Source organism: Vanellus vanellus (genome assembly GCF_965231255.1).
Source record: "Vanellus vanellus genome assembly, chromosome: 5".
Taxonomy (NCBI): domain Eukaryota; kingdom Metazoa; phylum Chordata; class Aves; order Charadriiformes; family Charadriidae; genus Vanellus; species Vanellus vanellus.
The window spans coordinates 39,795,217-39,816,746 of record NC_138910.1 but is presented as its reverse complement, the minus strand read 5'-3'; the positions used below and the strand labels follow the sequence as shown (position 1 = coordinate 39,816,746).

At 46.6% G+C, this 21,530-nt stretch overlaps 1 protein-coding gene across 1 annotated transcript; it reads left to right on the top strand.

The window, feature by feature from the left end:
• The first annotated feature begins 498 nt into the window (after positions 1-498).
• Positions 499-19,731, top strand: LANCL1 (LanC like glutathione S-transferase 1). The gene is made up of 9 exons (XM_082483291.1): positions 499-584; positions 883-1,000; positions 8,560-8,767; positions 12,652-12,787; positions 13,133-13,279; positions 15,331-15,513; positions 15,953-16,129; positions 16,417-16,489; positions 17,391-19,731. Exons 1-9 carry the CDS (start codon positions 501-503, stop codon positions 17,465-17,467), a joined length of 1,203 nt encoding a protein of 400 aa, XP_082339417.1. The 5' UTR covers positions 499-500; the 3' UTR covers positions 17,468-19,731.
• Positions 19,732-21,530: the final 1,799 nt, after the last annotated feature.

Here is a 21,530-nt window from a genome sequence, read left to right as displayed (position 1 = left end):
CTACAGGGCTCCCTAAATCCCGCACGGTCAGCTGCATGGGCCCCTAAACCCCACAGAGTGAGCTGTCAGGGGACCCCAAACTGCACAGGGCTCCCTAAACCCCCGGAGCCAGCTGCAATGGGCTCCTAACCCCCACAGGGTCAGTAAAAACGGGCCCCTAAACCCCTCAGAGCCAACTGCAATAGGCTCCTAAACCCCACAGGGTCAAGCACAAAAAGGGCCCCTAAACCCCACAAGGCCAGCTGCGAGGGGACCCTAAACGACTCCCCGAAGCCCTACAGGGCCGACCTAAAAGAACATCCAAGCCCCGCAGAGCCAGCAGCAAGGGGCCTTTAACCCCCTCTCGCATACACATGGAGCCCCCACACGCTCAACCACGCAGCCCCACGGCGCGGCCTGACCCGGCGCCTCAGCGCGGCGGGAACGGGAGCAGCTGCCTTCCGGGGCGGAGCGGGGGCGGATCGCAGCCAAGCGAAGCGAAGCAAAGCAGCAGCGGCACCATGATGGCGCAGCGGGCTCTTCCTAACCCCTACGCGGACTACGACAAGTCCTTGGCCACCGGCTACTTCGATGCTGCCGGGAGGGTGAGTCGGGGGGCGGGGTGAGGCGGCCGGGGCGGGAGCGGGCCCTTCCCGGGGACGGCCGCCGCGCTTCAGCGCGGCGGCCGTCCCCGGGAAGGGCCCGCTCCCGCCCCGGCCGCGAAGCCAGGTTAGGCAGCCAGGAGCCTAGCCTGGTCCTGAGGTAGCCAAGGGTTTCTAGCACCGGTTCTCTGGTGGCGCTGCCTCTGGGTTATCTCCATCTTACCGACACCCCCCCACCCCCCTCGTCCGCCTGCCGGTGTTTCCTTCAGGTGTGGTGGTTTTTCGTTTTTGTTCTCCACAGCTGACCCCTGAATTCACGCAGCGGCTGAATAACAAAATCAGGGAGCTGCTTCAGCAGATGGAGAGGGGCCTCAAGTCTGCCGACCCGCAGGACTGCACGGCATACACCGGCTGGGCAGGTAGGGCCCTCCATGGGATCGATGGAGCAGGAGCTCTCCAGAGTGGATGTATAGGTCAGGACAAGGCAGACCATGGGGGGGGGGGGGGGTTTGGCTGTTTGAATGATCACAGTAGGTCCCTGTCAAGAACGGTGCTTCTTCTAAATGTTTTAATCCATTAAAACAAGGGGCTGTCTTTCTTGGGACTCCCTGGTTTTGGAGCAGGTTTCAAGCTGCAGAGGGAGGATGGTGGCGTTGCAGGGCAGGATTGGGTCTTCTCTGGGTTAATAGTGCCAAACTTATGCCACAGAGAAGGCCGACACCTGCTTGAGAGCAAACGTGGGAACCATTGAAGGGACTGGCTCCAAATCTGGCCTTGGTGGGGATGGTGACAAGTAAACCAGTGCTCTGTGAGGTAGGCGGATCCGCGTGGTAGGTCATTTACCTGCAAGGTATCCTTGCACGTGGCAGCGGTGAGCTTATGGCCTGAGATAATGTCCGTCTTTTCTGTTTGGGCTGAATTTTATCTTATGACATTGTCTGATTGGCAGGTTGCTCCATTCCTGTTCCCCAGGTAGTGCCCCTCCACTTAGCCAGGGCTAGTTCTGCTCCAGTACCTGCTGAAGGAGCAGAAATGCAAATGTGAGTATAACGAAGGATGGAAGCCTTCCTCACACTAACTCTCATGTGCAAAGCTTCCAGGAGCTTGTCTTTCTCTTGTTCTGCGTTTTCAAACTGGTTTTCCTTCCCTGGGAGCGTGCCCTGCCTCCCCCTCCTTATTCCTATGCACTGGAGCCAGGGAGGACACACCTTTCTCTGCCACCTCATCCTTGGCTACTGCTGTGTGCTTTGTTAGCTTTCCTGACTTCTGCACTGTGCCAGGCTCTAGGGAGGGACCCTGGGGTAGTTGCAATTAATCTCATGCTTGCTGCAAGATTTTTTGCCGCTTCTTTTTTTTTTTTTTTTTTTTTTTTTGGCAGTACACTACAATCCTAAATGGCAACTTTCTGCATTATAATCTGGGTGTGGCTGGCTTGTGCTTGGATGCTATGGTACTTGATGCCAACAGCTTGCTTGGGAGAATGGTGTTCATTGTGTTGGTGCTAAAATAACGTTGCAGTTTAATGACAGCAATGCCAGAAATACGTGCTTAAAAATTTTAGTAAGGTAGGCAGGCACTGAGAGCACTCTAGAGCAGTTCATAAGAAAATCTAGGATGCCAGTATTAAATTCCACTGTGGGAGAGCATTGATTTCATCAGTTGCTGCCTGGCAGCAGTCTGCTGATGATGCCTGTGAGTTTACGCATTTTTGTTCAGTGCTGGCTGATTTCACCTTGTGAGACAGGTTCAGTCTTCCAGTCAGTGTGACCCTGCTCTGAGGTCTCCTTGGATGAAAAACATTCCAGATGTAAAGATGGTCTTCAGTCAAAGGGGTGCTACTTGGCCTGATGGTGGAGTCTACCTCTGGCCAGAATAATTCAGGAGATAAAGCAGGAGGACAATTAGCTGGTTAGGAGTACTCTGAAAGTCTGTGGGGAAAAAGTAAAACACCTTTCCCCAGAGACCATGTTCCCTTCTTTAGGGTGGCCTTAAGGAGCTTCATGTTGGAAAGTTACTGCAGTTGTGAAACAGTGGTTGGGAGCCCTGGTAGAATTTCAGCTTGTTTTTATTTGGAAGTTTCTCAAGAGGGATTCTTCTTCCTTCCTTCCAGGAATCATTCCTCCTTGGGCATGTAACCTTCTCACCTTGGCTAATAACATTAGAAAAAACCCATGGACAGATTTCCTGCAGGTCACTGCTAGCAAAGTGAAGTTTGCAGATATTACACTGTATCTTTGTCACCCTCCCTTCTTTTCTAATTCTAGCTATATTAATTTATTCAGTGCTGGTTTCCAGAGACAAAATTAATTGGGCCAAGACAGCAGCTTTTTCCTGTAATTGCTTATGCAGAAAAGGCTTGTTGAGTATCTTCTCATGTAAATCATTGCCCAGCAGTCTGAAATCAACCCGCACTCTTGTGGCTGCTAATAAGAGAGATTTGAAATGTGGCTCTCTTAGCGCAAACTCTGCGTGAAATGTAACGTACTTGAGTGTACTACATTACACTCAGTAATACACAGCATATGCTGGCATTTACTTTGGTGCCTGTTTCTTTCCCAACACACTTGACAGAGCCCTGTTACCCTGGCCTGCATTTGTGCCAGGGAAGCCACAGCTTCTCGGCATGTGAAGTTGGAGCAGAGGGAGGGAAGGACTTACATTTTCAGCTCAGAGGCAGTGAAAACACCTTGGATCAAGATTATCCAGCATACGGCTGAATGCCCTCAAAACACATTTGAATTGGCTTGTTACAGTTTCATCCAGTTCCCCATAGAGATCAGGGTCCCGTAGGCAACACCTGGTGCGTGCCTGGGTATAGACCAGACTCGGCTGTTGTGTTCTGTTTTGTCTTTTAATCAGTTTAGCTAGACTGCCTTTGTGGTCTTAATCTGTTTCATTGGTATCGGAGTGTTGACTGAGGGAAGGTAAACTGCTGTAAGCTAATTCTGAATTGGAAGCAGTTCAAATCCTGGCAGAAGTACAACTGCCTCGTCCATTTTCAAATAGATTAGCGTGACGATGCCGAAGAGTACGTACGTATGTGTTGGTATTTCTCATAGTGCAAGAGGGCTTGCTCCAAAGACTACCTCAACTGGGAGCATAGAGGATGGAAAGGGAATGGAAGGAGACTGACTTCACTCTTGTGACCTCTTAGCTGACCGCAGAAGCTAGGAAGCTCCCGAGTCCGATGACTGCTGGACTGTTGTGTCCTTCCAAGATTACAAGGTGATCTGCCACTTGAATGGTATATAAGGGAGAGATTTCCCTTCCTTCCATATTACGGCCATGCCTTTGGAATTTGTTTCCCATGCAAGCATTCCCTTCTCTAGCAATGTCATAGTCACGGCTTTCAAAGCTCGAGGGCCTCTGAAACAGACACGTGAGTCCAGCTCGCCTGCCCCACCCATAGCTTTTGGCTGGCCTGTTGGTGAGGGGACATGAGGAGCAGGGCTGAGTTGCCTTTTGAAAGGACTCTTCAAAAAAACATGCCAAATGTAAGAAAAGCCATTTAAGAATGCATAGAAATTCACACCATACCAGTTCAGGAAAGCTTCTGGAAAAAACACTTTCATTCACTTTAGTGCAGTATCTTGGTTCTAATCTCAGAACCCAGAGAACTTGCATCTCCTTAGGAGAATTCTTTTCAGAAAAACAGAAATCTTTAGGTAACCCCTACAGAGTAAGAGGCAGTGAGGCTGCATTTGATGAGGGAGAATAGAGTGCCTTGTGTCACCTACATAAACCACATTCCTGCCAAGTGCTTGCTGGGTAGTTTTTGCGAAATCTCCATTGTGAGATAGTCAGTATTTGACTGAACAAGGCTCAGTGCAACGGGTTGTAAAATTAAAGTTGGCCTTACTTTCAGAGGGTTGGATCAAATCACCTCCATGGATCCCTTCTAACGTAACCTGTTGTGGGATTCTGTGATGAGGTAATGGGAAGCTTTGGTTTGGGCTGGGCTGGGGTTTTTTTTGTTGTTGTTTGGGTTTTTTTTTGGGGGGGGAAAGCTGCTTTTATAAAAAGTTTTACAAAAGAAGCTTTGTTACCAAGGCTTTAATGCTGGAGAAGCTGAGGCATCCTGAGAAATGCCCCATGTCCCACAATGCACAAGAAGGCAAGCTGCAGTAAAATGCACCTGTGGCTCCACAGACAGTTCTGAACATGGGATGATACAGCCCTCTGGAGAAGACGTCTCACTGTCCCATTCAGCATGGTTTTGGCATACATTTATGAGCACGAGATAACATCGCACACATCTGCACCAGAAAAGATGCTTATTATCCTTTGAGCTGGGCAGTAAAGCTATGTCACCCTCTCTGTAACTTTTACCCCATGCCTGATTCATTAAAATGACATCAGGTTTCTCACTAGAAACCATCAGGCTTCATCACCACGTGCACAGATAGGTTTCCACTTCTTCCCTCTGTGTTTGACACCCTGCTTTGAGGGTGCTGGCTGACTTACTTCCCTGAGTCAATGCAAGATCTCCGAGCTCTTTATTACTGTAGATGGCAGGTTTGGAACTGGTCCGAATTAGGTCAAGAAATCTCCTCTTGTGGCAGCCTAACGTCTTTTGTGAAAGGACCACATTGCAGGTCAGCTCCTGGTGGACAAGGAGGCATGTTCAGAACAGTCTAATGCACATCCCTGCTGGTGCTGTCAGCAAGGGGACTTGCAGTGGAGCTGACACCGAGCAGTGCTTCCTATTGGTTTTATCCATTGTATTCAGCGTGAAGGGCAAGATTTGTTTTACTACCGCTGTTCTCCCACCAGCAGAACTGTTTGTTTGCAATGGTAGTGCAATCCAACAGTCTAAACTTGCAGGAAAGTTGAGGCACAGCTTTACTTCTCTTTGATCAACAGAATGGTCATATGGATGAGTGTTTTTTTCAGCCTGCTGCAGTGCTTTAGCTCTCGAGCCAGAAATTTTCTGGTATCTCCAGCAACATCTGTGCTGTTGAAAGCAATGGTTGCTAAAGTCAGGGTCATCAGCACTAGCCAACTTGTGCAAGCAATTCCATTTCTACTATGAACATTTAAGTCTCCTCTTCTGCCCTGCTCAAAAGAAATCTCTAATGCAAAGTAGCCCTCTGCATCTACAATACTGCTCATACAGGATGGCAAGAGGAGAGAGATGTTGTTTACTGTCCTACTGAAGATGTCAAATAAACAGGCTTTGTGAGAGACGTGCAGAATTAATTTTTGCCTCCTTATTCCCTGCAGTGAGCAATCATCTCAGGCATTAATACTCCAGTGTATTGGCTTTCTGCATGCTAGAGATGGCAGTTTCAGTCATCAGAGCACTGCTAAAGGATATGCTGTCACGAGCACATGTGTTCACTGCAGTCCTTCACCATCAAGTGATGTCTGATGCATTCTCCATCACATGTGGCTATGCAGCAGGCCTTACGCTGCAAGGAGCAAAAAACTTTGAAATTTGGAGAAACTACAGAGAAGAAGGTCCAACAGTTACCAATAAACAGAATAAAGCCCAAACACCTTTGGCAGTAGCAGGCCACAGGCAGCCACTGCATGGCAATTCTGCTGCAAACAATCAGGAGTCTCAGAGGTCACAAAAATGGGTCACATCTTCAACTGGGACACTGAACACAGACCTCCAGGGCACACAGAAATGGAGCAGATCCACTGCTTATCTAGCCCCATTTGACAAATGATGCCATGTTTGTATAGCAATTAAAGCAGGCCAAACAAACACACAGTCAGTCGGCAAACCCTACCTGGTCAGTTGAGGTGAGGCAGAGCTGTGGAGAGCTTCTACAGAGCAACACTGCCTAGTTCATCAAATTGAAACTCTTGTCTCCAAATTGCACTGCCTCTGAAATATGCTGCATACATCTTGGCACACAGGTCAATATAGGATATTCCCCCACCCAGGTGACTGCATTTTATATCCACCTACATACATGTATAAACGTTGCCTCTTTATGCGTGGGCCTGCCCTCCTCTGCTGGCCTTCCCTACTTTCAGGCTCACAGATAGCAACAGAGTAAGCAGTGGGCTGAAGGCAGCACTGCATTGTGCCCTTCTGGTCAGCTTGGGATTATGAATTCCTTCAGGAATGAGTTGAGAAAACCAGCTTTAGATTCAGTTTGTAGGCCCTTTGGGTTTTAAAGAAAAAGGAAAAATGAATTATTTGGGGAAGCAACTGATCCCTTCCGTCCTTTAGTATAGGTCAGTGGTTTTTTGAAGTCTTTTCCAAAGATGCTTGGGCCTGGGAGGAAAGGGAGCAAGAAATGTTTCAAAAGCGGAGAGGCAAAGTCAGAGGAAAACAATGCTGAGACATTAACTTTCCAAAGATTCAATCCTAACAGTGGTCTTAGCATTGTAGTTATGTACATAATGAGGGTGGTATGATGGCAGTGGGAATAGAAGCTACTTACAAAGCAAAAAATTGTATATTAAAGCAGATAAGTCAAGAATGCAAGTTGTGCTCAGACAGCTATCAGGCCTATTAAAGTCTAAAAACTGTGCTAGGTGCGAAATAAATCAAGTATAGTCACTTGACATTTGCTAGGTGGAAAAGGAAGGTTCCCTTTTAAAGAAGGGCTTCATCTCCACATCCTTATAGACTTGAGTGATGGCACTGTACATCTGAACTCTCTCTGGAACTGCTTAAAGAGAGGACAAGGTTATTAGCTTCAGCAGGAAATGGAAAATTGACCTTAATATACATGTGGAATTGAATTGTCTGTAGCACGAAGGTTTGGAGATTACCCATGCAAAATGAGAAAACGGTCTAAATTTAAAATTGTCCTCAGTACCTTGGAAAGTAATTTTGCAGCATGCTTGCCCCTGCCTCACCTTACCACATCAAAATCTGCAGAGATTGGCTCTATTAATTTAGTCTTAAAAGCAGGACCTGAGTCTTCATGGTTACTGGTAAGGGCAGAAATAAGCTTTTCTTAAAGTGACGTAGGCCAGTAACTTTCTTCAGTGCATGTTTGAGGATGCCTTCGAGATCAGAAGGATGGTTCAAATGCAGCAGACCTTTCAGACACAGACTTACTGAGGACTCCTTAGTTACCTACTAAAATCTTCAAAAGCTGGGTGGTTATAGGGAAGACAGAGGCAAAGGTCAGCAATTGATGTGACTTCTTAGTAAGGGAGTTGTTTCTGTAGCTGGCCAGCCCATTGAAAACCTCCAGGGAGGACCATGCAGCCTTTTCCAGTGTTCCAGGTAGCTGTTCATGTTTCAGATGAGGGCTGTTCTTATGAATGATGTGCTGCACAGGAGAGTTGGGTAGCTCCTTTCTTTTCTAGGGTGCACCAGTCCCTGGTGTAGGGCTTGGGACCTGCTCAGCTGCAGGAAATGATGGCTGGGGAACTGTAACAACCTTGCTGCTTCTTCCCAGTGGGAAGGAAAACAAACAAAAAAAGGAGCCAAGTAGGATGTCTTAAGAGTGGTGCTTCTCGGTGCTGATGACGTGTCACTTTTTAAAAAATCCAATCCAAGCTAAGTGGCCCAGCCCTTTACCTCTTGGCATGGGAAAAAATAATTGAGATAGGGTAACAACTCAGCACTGCTCTGCCACAAGTACCAATTTGCCCAAAGGTGATTTTTATTTTTTCCTCCACTGTTTAGCAACAGTCCCAAGTAGAGTTGATAGGTTTAGGTGGGTTTGTCTAAGTTTCATCTTTTGCTCCTCGCTACTAAAATTGTATGTAACCTGTGCCTCAGAAGCTCTGCTGTCCTCCTGGCTCAGACACTGCTGTTTGTCTTGACCTTCAGTCCACTTATGAGCAGCATCAGGTACAAGAAGGTCACAAAGCAGGAAAAGCAGCTGTGGATGCTGTAGCTATGGGTTATGCCCTTGAATGGGCCTGAAAAGCCTGTCGAGAAGGCTTATGCCCTAGATGAGGCTGAGGGCCAGTTTTTTAGGTTTGTTGAAACAGCCAGGGTGCATAGTGGGAAGGGTAAGCTTTTCTGGTGGGAGCAACCTTTATGTTCCTTTTGCAGGCATTGCTTTGCTGTATTTGCACCTATATGATGTGTATGGAGACCCAGCCTACCTTCAGATGGCCCACGAGTATGTGAAGAAGAGCCTGAGCTGTCTAACAAGACGATCCATCACTTTCTTGTGTGGAGATGCCGGGCCCCTGGCAGTTGCTGCTGTTGTCTACCAGAAACTGCAGAACCAGAAGCAGTCAGAAGACTGCATCACTCGGTAAACACTTGGTTATGTCTTTGACCTAATGGTCCTCTTGGTCATAGAGCTGGTCTGGGCTTGTACCGGGCACTCTCCGCCAAGCCTGAACACATTTTGTTGCAGTCTTATGTGAGGCATAATCCAGTAACTTAGCAAGGCAGTGCAAACTTGTTCTGCCCTGGAGAAAGAGCTATCTTAAGGACAAACACGCCTGTCTGACAGCCTGCAGCAAGGATGTTGTTCAGCTGGTATTGCCATCTTAAAAATAATTTCGATAAACGCAGGAAGGAAAAATGCCAAAATTAAAAAAACCCGGAAAGTGAGGTTTGCTACTTTTTCAGATCCCTTAAATTTAGCTTTACAGCCATTTTGATGAAAAGGAGAAATGTGGCAGGATTATTAGATTAATTTTGTCACTGACGTCCACTTGCTATTTGTTAGTTGACTTTGCCTTAAACCTGAGATTGACAGCATCCCCTTCAATTGCTGAATGCAGCTGGTTATGATTCATTTATTTATATTTCCTGCCTTCCCTCAACTGTTTGCAAATGTATTTTTGTTGGGTACTTAAGACAAGAAAAGGACAAACAAGCAGTCCTACAGTCAGATCACCATGTGGTAGAGGAAGGAAAAAAGTTAAGGAGTTGCAGTTGCAAGCTTTTCTTGCTTAAGGAAGATCAGTTTTGAGAAGGTGAGAAACAGCTCTGTAAAGAGCTTCCATTTACGCATGGTCAGCACAAAACCAAGACAGAACTCCTGACACTTCATAGCAACACTGTGTGCCCTTTAACAGACATGAGCAAGTGATGCATAATATCAATTAAAAAACCCATGGGTGGCAATCAGAGGTGCCTGTATGGTTTGGACACCAAGTTGACACTCTCTTAACTAAGAATAGCTTCTGGTTTATGTGGATACTGTCAGTCTGAGGACAGAACTCTTCGTTTATTCTTGAAATAATCTGTGGTTTGGGTTTTGCTTAGCATTACTGTATCAAAGTAGTGAATTTCACTATGATTAATGTATTTGGTAACAAAAAGGGAACTAATCTGTCAAACAGTACTTGCCAGTTGTGGTCAATGCATAAACCCTAAGTTGTGAAAAATTCCTGATTCATGTTTTCTTGCTGTAGCTGTCCCCTCCCTGCGTCCCTCCTGTTCTGCCTACAATTTTGTGGCAGAATGGAAACTCACGATTAATTCTGCACTGCCATCTAATGGCATAATAAAGGCAGAGCCTTGGAAATTGGTTTCTTCGTATATCTGAAAGGAGGAAAAAAGAAAAATGTGGCTTTCTCAAAGGAACAGTTATACTGTCCTTACTCTGCCACCAATTCCCAGAACAGTTAGTCTGACCACGCTAACTCCAAAAAGAGAGTATTTCTTTGAGAAATAGCTCCCTTAATCAACTCCGAAGTGGTTTTGAGTATGCTGTTTAGTTACAGAACAGTTGCTAAGTTATGCAGTGCAAGTACACTTCTATTATAGCTGAGGGCCTCTCGCTGTTTTGTTCTCAGTCTTTTAAAGTACCTCATTTTTACAGAGCCCAAGGAGAGAATCCATCAGCCAGGTTTTACCTGCTGTAGAAGAGACAGAATCTTGCATTTTCTTACCTCCTTGTTCTTGGCCTAAATGAGTTCATGACCAATAGATGTGCTTTTATGCTCTGGAGAGACATAACGTTTCTGAGCAGACCATTTTCCAAGAGCCTGTGAAAATCTGAGCCGTGTTCCAGGAGTCCTCTTTTCCCTGCCATCTCCCACCAATTCAGAAGGTTAAAAGTTTCCTTTTAGAGCCAGTGGCATACAAAAATCCCATTTTGTTGTACAGCTTCCTTGCTTTCCCTCTGTCCAGAAACTACTGGGTTTTGACAGTTGAGGTAATAGGCTGATATGTGAGCAGGAGTGTTTCTTCCCTTCAGGGACCTGGATTTACCCCTTTGCACCTGAGAAATGCATTCTGCATGCAGTTAGTCCAGCAGCATCCCAGGCATCTCTTGCTGCACACGTGCCATGCAGCCCTCACGCACATTTCAAAAACAGCAGAAACTGCTGGCAAGCTTCCTCCCCTAATTGTCATGGTTGGGAAAGCAGCTAGAGGTAGAAGCAGTAATGCATAAGGAGCAAGAATAGTACCTCTGGCTGCTCTAGATTTCCCCGTGAAAAGAAGATTTCACATCCGGACCTCAGAAAATCCCCACTGTGGGTATTACTGTTTATCCACCCATCCATTCCTTCTATTGCACCTGACGTTTCCCTGACATCTCAGAGCTGAACAGTATCACCAGCCAGCATCTCTTCTGGCCAGCCTGCTGCTGGGCAGAATCTGTGTGTCAAAACACTGTTTTCCTCCTGGGGTCTTCATCTGCCTTCCTTGTACTTGGGGGCGGGGGACATGAGGCAGCAGCCCATGCAGCTGAGACAGGGACCTCTGCTTGGAGAGGGACTTCTAGTCTTGGATGTAAAGTTTGTCTCTTGGTTTTAATCTGCAAGGAGTCTCCCCCATGGAGCAATGCATATCTCAAGTGGTACATGAGGAGACGGGGCTAATCCACTTTGAGATGCTGCTCTCTCCTTTAACATCCCTGCTCACTGAGTTCAGTGCAAAGGGAAAGTTTCCTACCATGGGGAGTCATGGCCCAGTATCCTCTCTCTGCTTCCAAGGGTACTCTGGACATTTGGTTGCTTCTTTCTTTGCAACACGTTGTTCTGCCCAGGAGCAAAGACTGCCAAGGCACATTTTTTGCTCCTCATGCTGCTGTGACAGGGAAGCCCTGCATAGACACAGCTCTCCTGGCTGGTTTATTTGCCCTCTCCCTGTTGCAGCCACAGGAGGGAGCAGCTGAGGAAACAGCTGCAAAGACACTTACGCTGGTATTTTAAAAGCGATGGCATTTTTCAGATTGCTGTCTCAGGGGTGAACAGAAAAATAAAGTGAAAACCAGTCACATCCCTGCTTGTGATGAGAGGCAAAACAAAGGAAAAATTGTATCAAGGGTGAATTGGGCTACAAAGCACCAGTGTGAAGAGCTGTCAGGAATATCACCAACTTTGCAACATGATAATAGGAAAACAGCAAAGAAAATATCTGACTCCAGCAGACCTCTCACTCTGCACTTGTGGGCTAAAGCCTGGTGCCAGCCAAGCTGTGCTCATTGTGGGGTTGCATCACAGACAGCCCACAGCACTCACACTCTGCTAAGCTGCCCTCGCCACTGTCAACTCTCCCTAGAGAAGATTTCTTACATGTGCTGCAGAGGCTTGATGTTAAACATTTCCAGCTGCTTCTCCCCCATTACCTAGATTTTTAGCTCATGAAGGCACCTCTTTCTCCACTGACAGTGTGCCCTGACCACTTGCAGGCATGGAGAGAAAGGGGCTTTTCTATCCGGACTTCTGAGCATAAGGGGTGAGATTTTTCCATGTAGCATCAGCACTAGTTTGACTTTCTAGCATTCCTTGAGCAACCAAATTAAAACAGATAGTAGTTGAGTTTGAAAATAGTAATTTTTGGCAGAGGGTTTGCCGTGCCAACAGCATCACAGGGACATAATGGTGGGCAGCCTTTCCTGAGCAGTCAGCAACTTTATGCTGACTGTTTTTTATATCCCAGGTTTCCCCACAAGTAGCTTTCCCAGATGTGGTGCTCAAAAACAAGTACATAGTACAACTGCACTGTAAAGAGCTGAGCAGACTAAAGCAATAACCCAAACAAAAAGCAGAGGGGAAAGAGGGATTCTGCACCTTGCGTAGCTGGAATGCTGGGACCCAGAGACTGCCCTGACATCTCCCACGGTGAGGGCAGCATGCAGGAACGAATCATGGTTTTGAGCTCCAGTCTCACTGCTTGGTTACATGGCTTTGAGTGTCCTCTAATCTCCCCCATGTGAATTTTTCTTTGTAGTTTGCTCCATCTACACAAGCGTGACCCACGAGTGCCAGATGAACTGCTGTACGGGCGCATGGGCTATCTCTATGCATTGATATTTGTGAACAAGCACTTTGGAGAGGAAAAGATCCCTCAAAGTCACATTCAGCAGGTACTGTGTCTTCTGCTGATTTGCTAGCCGTCTCTTCCCATGCAGCTCATCTTTGGGCAGGTAAAAATCAATGCTAGATATAGAGAACTCTGCCAACAAGGGAGAAACCACATCATGGTATCCCTGCTGCTCTTCTTCCAAAGGAACAAAGCACCACACGCCATCCTGCCATCCATGTATAGTAATCCATAGGCAGTACTGAATTGGCATATATTTCACTCCCTCACCTGCAGTCTTCCCTCTGCTTGGGCAGAAAATAAACTCTTTTGTTCTGTGTCAGGATACTCACTATGCTGTGTCCCAGGCAGCAGTGTTTCCCTCACCTGCATCTGTTCCCGTCCACAGGTCTGTGAAGCAGTTGTAGCCTCAGGAGAGAGTTTGGCCAAAAGGAGGAACTTTACAGCAAAGAGCCCACTGATGTATGAGTGGTACCAGGAGTACTACGTAGGGGCAGCCCATGGTTTGGCTGGGATTTACTACTATCTAATGCAGGTAAGAAGCACTGCAGGGGAGGGCCCTTTAGCAGCTGTTTCACATTTCTTTGAACAAGGAGCATTCTATTCTGTTCTGTTCTGTTCTGTTCTGTTCTGTTCTGTTCTACTCTATTATTTGAATTGGCTCTTGGTGATGTCAAGTTGGACAAGATGCCTTGTCTGATGGACTTACTCCGGTGTTTGATCATGCATCCCCACTTCTAAAGGTTTTCTCCAAGGAGAGTTTGCCACTTCCATGGAGAACAGTAGAGGAATGGTATAATGCACTTCACATTCCTCTCCCTTTCTCCATGGAGAATGGCAGTTTCACATAATAAAGCCTTGTAGGTCAGCTAGGTTTGAGCTTCCCCCTCTTGCATTAATTGCTTATAAAGTATTCTCATTTGTTAGTATCTGTGGGCTTCCTGCATTTTTTGAAGTGGTTACTTGGAGCAATCTCAGATCATTACAGAATGAGAATTTCTGTAAGAAAAGCATGGTGAAAGAGAATGTGTTCATAGTAGAAAATGCCTTTGTTTCCAAATCAGGGCCTATATCTAAATGTGAAAGAAGTGGGACTTTTTACTTTGACAAAGCAGCTAAGTTCTGTGGTGACTGAAGCAGGCAGGGCAAGACAAGAGGTTGGGAGCTGCAGTGCCCCTTTGCTTTGATGCTGTCTTTCTCACAATTTTGCACAACTTACTGGAGCTGTGGGAATATTCCCTTCCCCGACTCTGAAATGAGGGTCGTAATTCCCCAATGTAGGTCACTTTGTGTATAAATTTACAGTGCTTAAGCTCTTAGAAAAGTAACAGCAATAAATAACATTGCATTTTCAAAGCATTAAGGACACCCACTGAGCAACACAGATTATTTTAACATAGCAATTTTCATAGAAATAGATGATATCTTTTATAAGACCCAACCCTCACGGCAGGTGGAAAAAAAGCCACTGGGTTTCAAGTACTTCAGCTTTCCTTCAGGACCCTCAAAGTTCAAGCCCATATACAGGATAAGCAGAGTTCGTGTGAATATAACCCTCTTATGTGACTCAGAGAGGAAGGGGTGGTTGGTGTTTTTTAAGCAGAAGGAGATTTGGCAAGCAGAGGACGTGAGGTGATTATTGCCCAGGAGTACAGAGTGGCTAGTTTGGAGCAGGGGAGACAGCAGTGTGCTGTGAGCCCAAATTTGCACCGAGTCCCTGAGCTTGTTCCCAGGCTGATGTTTTTAAGTGTAAGTCTCCCATAAAATACTGCATGGGCTTCATGCTTCTCTGCCCTGTGAAGTAAAAGGAGCCTGGATCAGCCAAGCATGATGCACAAAAAGCCTTGGGGGAAGCAAACAAGGGAAATATGGAGAGGAGAACATTGGACTTTTATCTCTAATGGTTTTACAGCACAAGTATTGATTTTTAATTTTCAAGTTATCAACCTGGAAACAGTGTGATCCTTAGATGAGAGTGCTCATTGCAGTCAGCCATGGGAAATTAGAATTGCACAGATTCATGTGGGGCAGTGCCATTGGAAGAGGACACTGAAGCCACTCCTGTGCTTCTGAGGTCATCAGTGAAGTCACCCCCTTGCAATTACCCAGAAACATCTGGGAAAATGCAGCATCACAGCCCGCCAGCTGGGCTGGCCCAGCAGCTCAGAGCTGAGATGCTCTAGATGCTAGGAATCATTCCTGGTATTCATCCTTAATACTGATTTTAGACAGTTTCTCTCTTTACTCCAACTCTGGGTACCTGAAAATATTCCTACTCATCTTCAGGAAAAGAAGCAGCAAGCGCTTTTGCTTAGAAAGCCAGTTGACACCTTAGGGGCAGCCTTTGTTTCGGGGGATGCAAGGGTATGACTGGAAGTAAGTCCCCACCGAAGGGCAGAGCAGCCTGGGGCCAAGAGGGTATTTGTGACATATGAAAGCCTGGACCAAAGAAATTACTTCATTTACAAGGAGCAAGAGGGAATGTGGCCATAGTTGGCTTTGTTTCTGCCTTTCAGGCAGATCTTGGGCCTTTTAGGGAGAGGCAGAATGGTAATTCTCCCTGGTTTAATGCTTTCTTTCTCTTAGCCTGGCCTTGGAGTGAGCCAAGTAAAACTGCACAACACAGTCAAACCCAGTGTGGACTACGTCTGCCAGCTCAAGTTCCCATCTGGCAACTACCCTCCGTGCATCGATGACACCAGAGACCTACTTGTCCACTGGTGCCATGGGGCACCAGGTGTTATCTACATGCTTGTCCAGGCCTACAAGGTACCAGAAATCTTGCAAACACCCTTTGGGGACCCCTAAATGTGGAACTTCATCATGAAGAAGACACTGTTGTGACACACACACACACACACACCCCGCCTGAGAGTAGGATGGCTTGTTACAATGAAATCACCCCACAGGGACCAGACTGAAATGGAAATTAGTCTTTTAAAAAATTATTTCTGAAAATACTTGTCAGCTGTGTGGGGTATCCTGCTGCAGGTGACTGATGGCGACAACTAGTTGTGTGCGAAGTAATGGTCATAAAGCCCCATTCATCAAATCAAGAACATGCTCCTTTAAAGTAGACAGCAAAGTCACAGCGTTAAGACTTCAGTAGGAGAGAAGCTAATTAACCCAAGCCTCCCCACTCAGACAGGGATGCTCTTTGTGTGGAGGAAATTGCTTCAGCAAGAGGGAATATTTCTTGTCTCTGCAGGTCTTTGGGGAACAGCAATATCTAAATGATGCCCTGCAGTGTGCAGAAGTGATCTGGCAGCATGGGTTACTGAAGAAAGGCTATGGGCTGTGCCACGGGACAGCTGGCAATGCTTATGGCTTCCTAGCACTGTACAACCTCACTCAGAACATGAAATACCTGTACAGGGCCTGCAAGGTGAGCGCCTGTGTAAGGGAGGGAGAGGGGATTATTCACTTGTGCCTTTTATGTCATCAGCTTTGCCTTTGAAACCTAATTTCTAGTGTGGCAGAGATGCAGCTAGATCTGACCAGCTCCACCAAGATAGTCCTTCAGCAGTGCAGTCACTTGTCTCACAGCCTGTACAGAAGGAATATCCTACAGGAACCTTGCTCTACAAGGGATAATGTGAGGTTGAGGGTGGTATTTTTTTTTAAGATCTGCCTTTAACAAAAATTGCACACTTTTTATTCCTCTTTTCTCAGTTTGCAGAATGGTGTTTAAGCTATGGTCAACATGGGTGCCGGACTCCAGACACACCATTCTCTCTCTTTGAAGGTAACCTTCATTTCTATGCTTGTGTTTTGCTCCTGGATATGAGCTGGTCCAGCACCAAGGAAAACCCGATACAGGCTCCACTGAAGTCTTTGTGAAACTCAGTGTAGAGGATGGGAAGGAAATTGCATTCACGGTTTTTACCCTTTACCAAAAGCAGTCTTCTTGTAGCACAGGCTCATGTCTTAGCTGGAGTATCTTGTCCTCTTGGGCCTCCTGCACAGATTCTGCAAATAGGTCTCAAGGGGAATTCTTTAATGGGTACAGGCCAAAGTCTACCTTAGTGTAATTTGTAGCCTGGCTTCTCAGACAGTCTCTTTTCTGGGCATTTTTAAGGATTAAAGTACTTCATGGGCTTTCCAGTTCCATTCCAAAGGTGGGTGAGGAACAAATGGGGCTGCTTTTGTAGGCCTTGTTGGCTCCTGTGGCACTTTGTGGCTCCTGCTAATTGCTCCCCCAAAATCTGCCATCAGCAGGTATTGCTGAAAGAGCAGGTTCCTCAGCTAATGTAGATCTCTCTAACCTTGCTCCAGGCCAAGGAAGAAGGGCAGTTACATGAGTGAGGACCCAAGGCAGCAATGTCACAGGGTCCAAAGTTTTGCAAAGATACTCAGATTGTTAAACCTGTGGACAGGTAGAGCAGGAGGGAGGGAGCTGGAGGGGGGAAGACCCATCATGTTTTCCCAGGCACTTTTCAACATTTGATTACCTTCAAAATGCTTTCCCCACTGAAGTACCTAAGTTGCTTGGGAAACCTGGGTTCAGACCTTGGAAATTATTTAGGTCCTTCTGAAAACATTTTCCTTTATTCTGTCTTCATGACTCATTCACCCCCTGGATAATTGATAAAATGGGTGCCCAAAAGGAATCTCTGTGAAGCACATTGTGGTTTTTTTATCCACAGGAATGGCTGGAACGATTTACTTTCTTGCTGACCTGCTGGTGCCAACCAAGGCCAAGTTCCCTGCATTTGAACTCTAAATCTGAGCTTGGCAGTTTCCTGCCTGAATCCTTCTGCACTTGGAAAAGCAGTTCAAAGCTGCTTTCTCCTTCTCCCAAACTCATCATTGTTCACCTAACTGAACGTAAATCCATCCTCCTGAGGGCATGTTGAGTTCTCTAATATTTCTAGTCATCTCATTGCATTGTTTCAATTTAAAAGACAGAATGCAGGTTTTGCTTGTGTCTCCTAAAAATGCAGGGCTGCAGGTGGGAGCAGGGAGAAAATGTACAGTATTTTGTTGGCTATAGAGTTTTGCTATTTTCTGTATCCCATTTCCTGGGAGAAAGTTTTCTATTGAATGTAACTTTGGCCATATGATTTTTTTTTTTTTTGTGCTGACAAATAGTTGCAGGAATTTAGTTGCCTTTAGAAAACAAAAAATGAAAAACTGAGACTATTGCCCTGCAAGTTGCTTTTAAGTGTTTTCTTTCTGAGCACCCAGGGAGTGGGCAGTTCAGTAGCTGGGCTGCTCCACGTGAAGCAAATGTGATGGACTGTGGAGTCTTTATATATGTTTTTTTAAAGTCAGAGTGCAAGTGGCACAGCTGGAACTGACATGCCAAAGCTGCGTCCTGAATTTCCACCTGTCTTCTTTGAAGGCAAAGTCTATGTATAGCTCTTTTGTGCATTTTTTCCAGTGACAGACAAATAATCCACTAGCTTTTGTGCTTATTTGTCATCTTATGCTAAACCTTACAAAAGTCCATTGATCATCTAATAGAAAACTCCAATCTAAAAGTGAGCTAAGCGTGCTTGCTGGTATAGTCTTTTCTATTTAGCTTTGAAAGTTTATTTTGCAGTCTTTATTTAAAATTATGTAGGAATATTATAGGTGTTAGGTGGTGTCAGGCCCCCCAGCAGCAGCATGGGAAAAGATATGTATTCCACTGAGTTCTGACAGCATGTAACCTGTTACCTGTATAGATGCTGCTTACATGCTTTGTTTTACAAGCATTCCTGAACCTGGATAATTTGAGTCACTTGTTTGCCTTGTTACTGCTTCCTGTAGTGTGATATACAACCACGCATCTGCCCAACTGGAAAATCTGCCCTAGTTTAAATAGCTTTGACCTGTCAAGCAGACTAGATACTTGGAAGGGATAAATCTGCTTTTCCGTCCTTAGCTGATGCTGCGATAATTTGCAGCAATCAGGGACCTGACCCTGTAACCACTTCCTTAGCACTGAGCGTGAGCAGTGTGCAGTGAAAGTTACTGCAACCGTACCGCTCCGTGCTGTTTGAGGGCAGCTCCTCAGCCTGCACAAGAGTGGACGTGGGTTTTGATCTTTTAAGGGCTCAGTTGCTGAGTGCCTCAGGCCACCTAAGAGCAGGCGAGCAGCTGCAGGGTAGCCTGGGCAACCTCCAAGCCGTCGCACTCCGGCACCAGCAATAGTGAAGCAGGAAAACCAAACCCACCACACTAACACAGCTAGCTCCCATGTGCCTGAACACAAGGCAACCTAGCCACAGCGGCATAGGCAGACCCTCAAGAACCTCCTGGATGGGCTGCTCCAGCAAAGAGTAGAAACCATTCCTGGAAGGCTGCCTGTTTCCTCACAGTCCAACCTCCTGCTGCCATCACATGTTTCTGGAAGTCCATCAAAAGACAGCCTGAAGCGCAGAACAGCTCATCTGCTTTGGGGTAGGCGTCCCTGTCAGAAGCCTGAAGCTCATGCAGACTCAGCAGTGGTCATCCCCCATCACTCACAGGGCCTAAACAACACAGGGAGGTTACTGGAAAGGGGGAAGCACAGTCTTGAGAGCAGGATTTGGCTAATCAAACAGCTTGGGGGTGGGATCCCGCAGTACATGAGGCCTGCTGTAAGTTCCCTCCCAGCTTGGCTGGTGTGATGGCAGTGTAGGGACACTGTTCAGAGCCTGGGTTTCTCCTGTGCGCTGCTTCTGTAAAGGAAATGGTTCTTGCAGCCTGGTGTCATGGCAGCATCACATCCCAGGGTTCATATACTCATCAGGGAATCGTTGGGGGCTGGTGTACAACTGCTGAGTGCAGCACTGTTTAATAAAAATGCTGAAGTGAACAAGCTTTGGGTTATTTTTACCTTCAACTTCATGCCCAGGATTCACATCTGAAGAGATTAAGATATGCCACAACAGCCACTCTGGTGGCTCCTGGAGGCTCATTGGCCTCCTACCCACCCCGAGTGTTGAGAGTATTTCACATTTTTCCCCATCTCCAATCCATCAAGGCCAGTCCTGTGCTTTCCTTCACAGGCTGTGCTTTTCTCCCAGGACATCCTTTTGCAGTGCTGTCTTCATTCAAGGCCATGTCCTCCCTGCTGTGGCTTCCATTGGAGACCACAGTCCTGCAGGTTAGTCTTAATTGCACCTAAATATGTCTGTGTGCAGCACTGGCCACCAGAAGGAGGATGTGGGTCCTTCCAAAAAATCACCCTCCTCCCCAGTGGAAGGAGGAACAGGCTGCCTCTGGGAGGCTGTGACTGTCCAGCACCAGAAGCTTCAAGACCAGACTATGAGGAATGGTATGGGTGAAGGTGATCCTGCTTCCCAGCACACGCATAAAATCAGGTTGCTGACATCCTATACAGCCTGGGTTTCTACAATTTCCATTTCTGTTAAGGTTTGTGGCAAAGCTTTTTGGGGAGGGGGACCAGCAATCGAGATGGGAAAGAAGCGTAGTGCAGAGTTTCTCTGGTTGCCCTTCCTTTCTCACACAGGGGGGTGGTGCTGCCCACTTCCACCTATCTTTGTGCTAAGCAGAGGGACCAGGAGCAAGACGAAGCCTGAAAACACGCAACTGCTCCTGCTTCAACAAGCTACACAAGAGAGACTTTTATCAGAAGTGTAGACATTTAGCACTTAGTTCTCAGTGATGGTTATGTTTGTCCATAGCGGTGTTCTGTTTGAAAAAAGATCAAGTGCCTTATGCTCGCAAGAAATAAGTAAAAAACATTTTGAATGCATTGCCATCTGGTTCAGTTTGCGTTCACCTCCTATGTATACATACCAGTGTGATCAGTAAGATGAAAAATGTCCCAAACACTGTTAACCAAACATCATCTGTAGGTGTGCATCTTCCCCAAGAGCCTGCTGTGGTTTCAGCTCTCAAGAGCCAACAGCAGCTTCAGCTATGAAAGAGGTGACACAGGGACAGTGCAAGGGGACAGATGTTATTGCTGCCTCTACCTAACTTACTTCATTTCCCATTCCTGCATATTAACTTTTCAAATGCCCACAAACTGTGACCAGCGCTGATGCTAAATCCATGGCTAATACTATGTTGCGAAAACAAATCCCTCTCCCCCCCCCATATGTGGTCCTCAGCCCCTGCAGCATTAGCAGTCAGACGCACAGCTTATCTGATAAATTAGTTTACAGACTACCACTACAGTCATTTAATGTACGCTGGTTTCCCATTGAAACCACTTCAGAGTAGGCAGACGTCCTCCTTGTGCTGATAGGGAAAAAGCACAAACCCAAGCTCCGCCTCCTGCCCCCAACAGGGATGGTGTTCCCACCTGACAGGCATGAAGCTGGGCAAGATGGAGAGTTAAGGTTGTGTGTCCCACGTGTGATACCACAAAAGCAGCTGTGGGAGAAGCCATACAGGGCGCAAAGCTGCTGGTGAAGGGCTTTCTTTACATGATTTATCCAGCCAGACCTCATTTCTCTCCAGCACCTCATCTAACTTCCATCCCTCTGCACCTCTATCTCGCCTTTCCCCCTACCCCACTTTTATTTTGTTCATGTTTTCCCACCACAGTGTAATAACTTGGCCAAATTTGAGTGGGGTTTTCTGGTGGTAACTACACCCAAGGGAATGTGGCTGGGCCCAGCGAGACCACAAGTCCTGCTCCAGGCCAGCAAGATCCCAGCACATACAGCTAATTTGTTGCAAGAGATTTTTTTTTTTTAAAGTAATTTCTTACATTGGGAAGAACAACACCGGTTCCTCACATCTTCCTGCCCAGAACAGCTGAGCCCTTTGGGCAAAGTGTCCCCCACATCCCTTTAGCTGCACCTGAGAAAGAAACCTGAACCAAAGGCCAGTACCCAGACCAG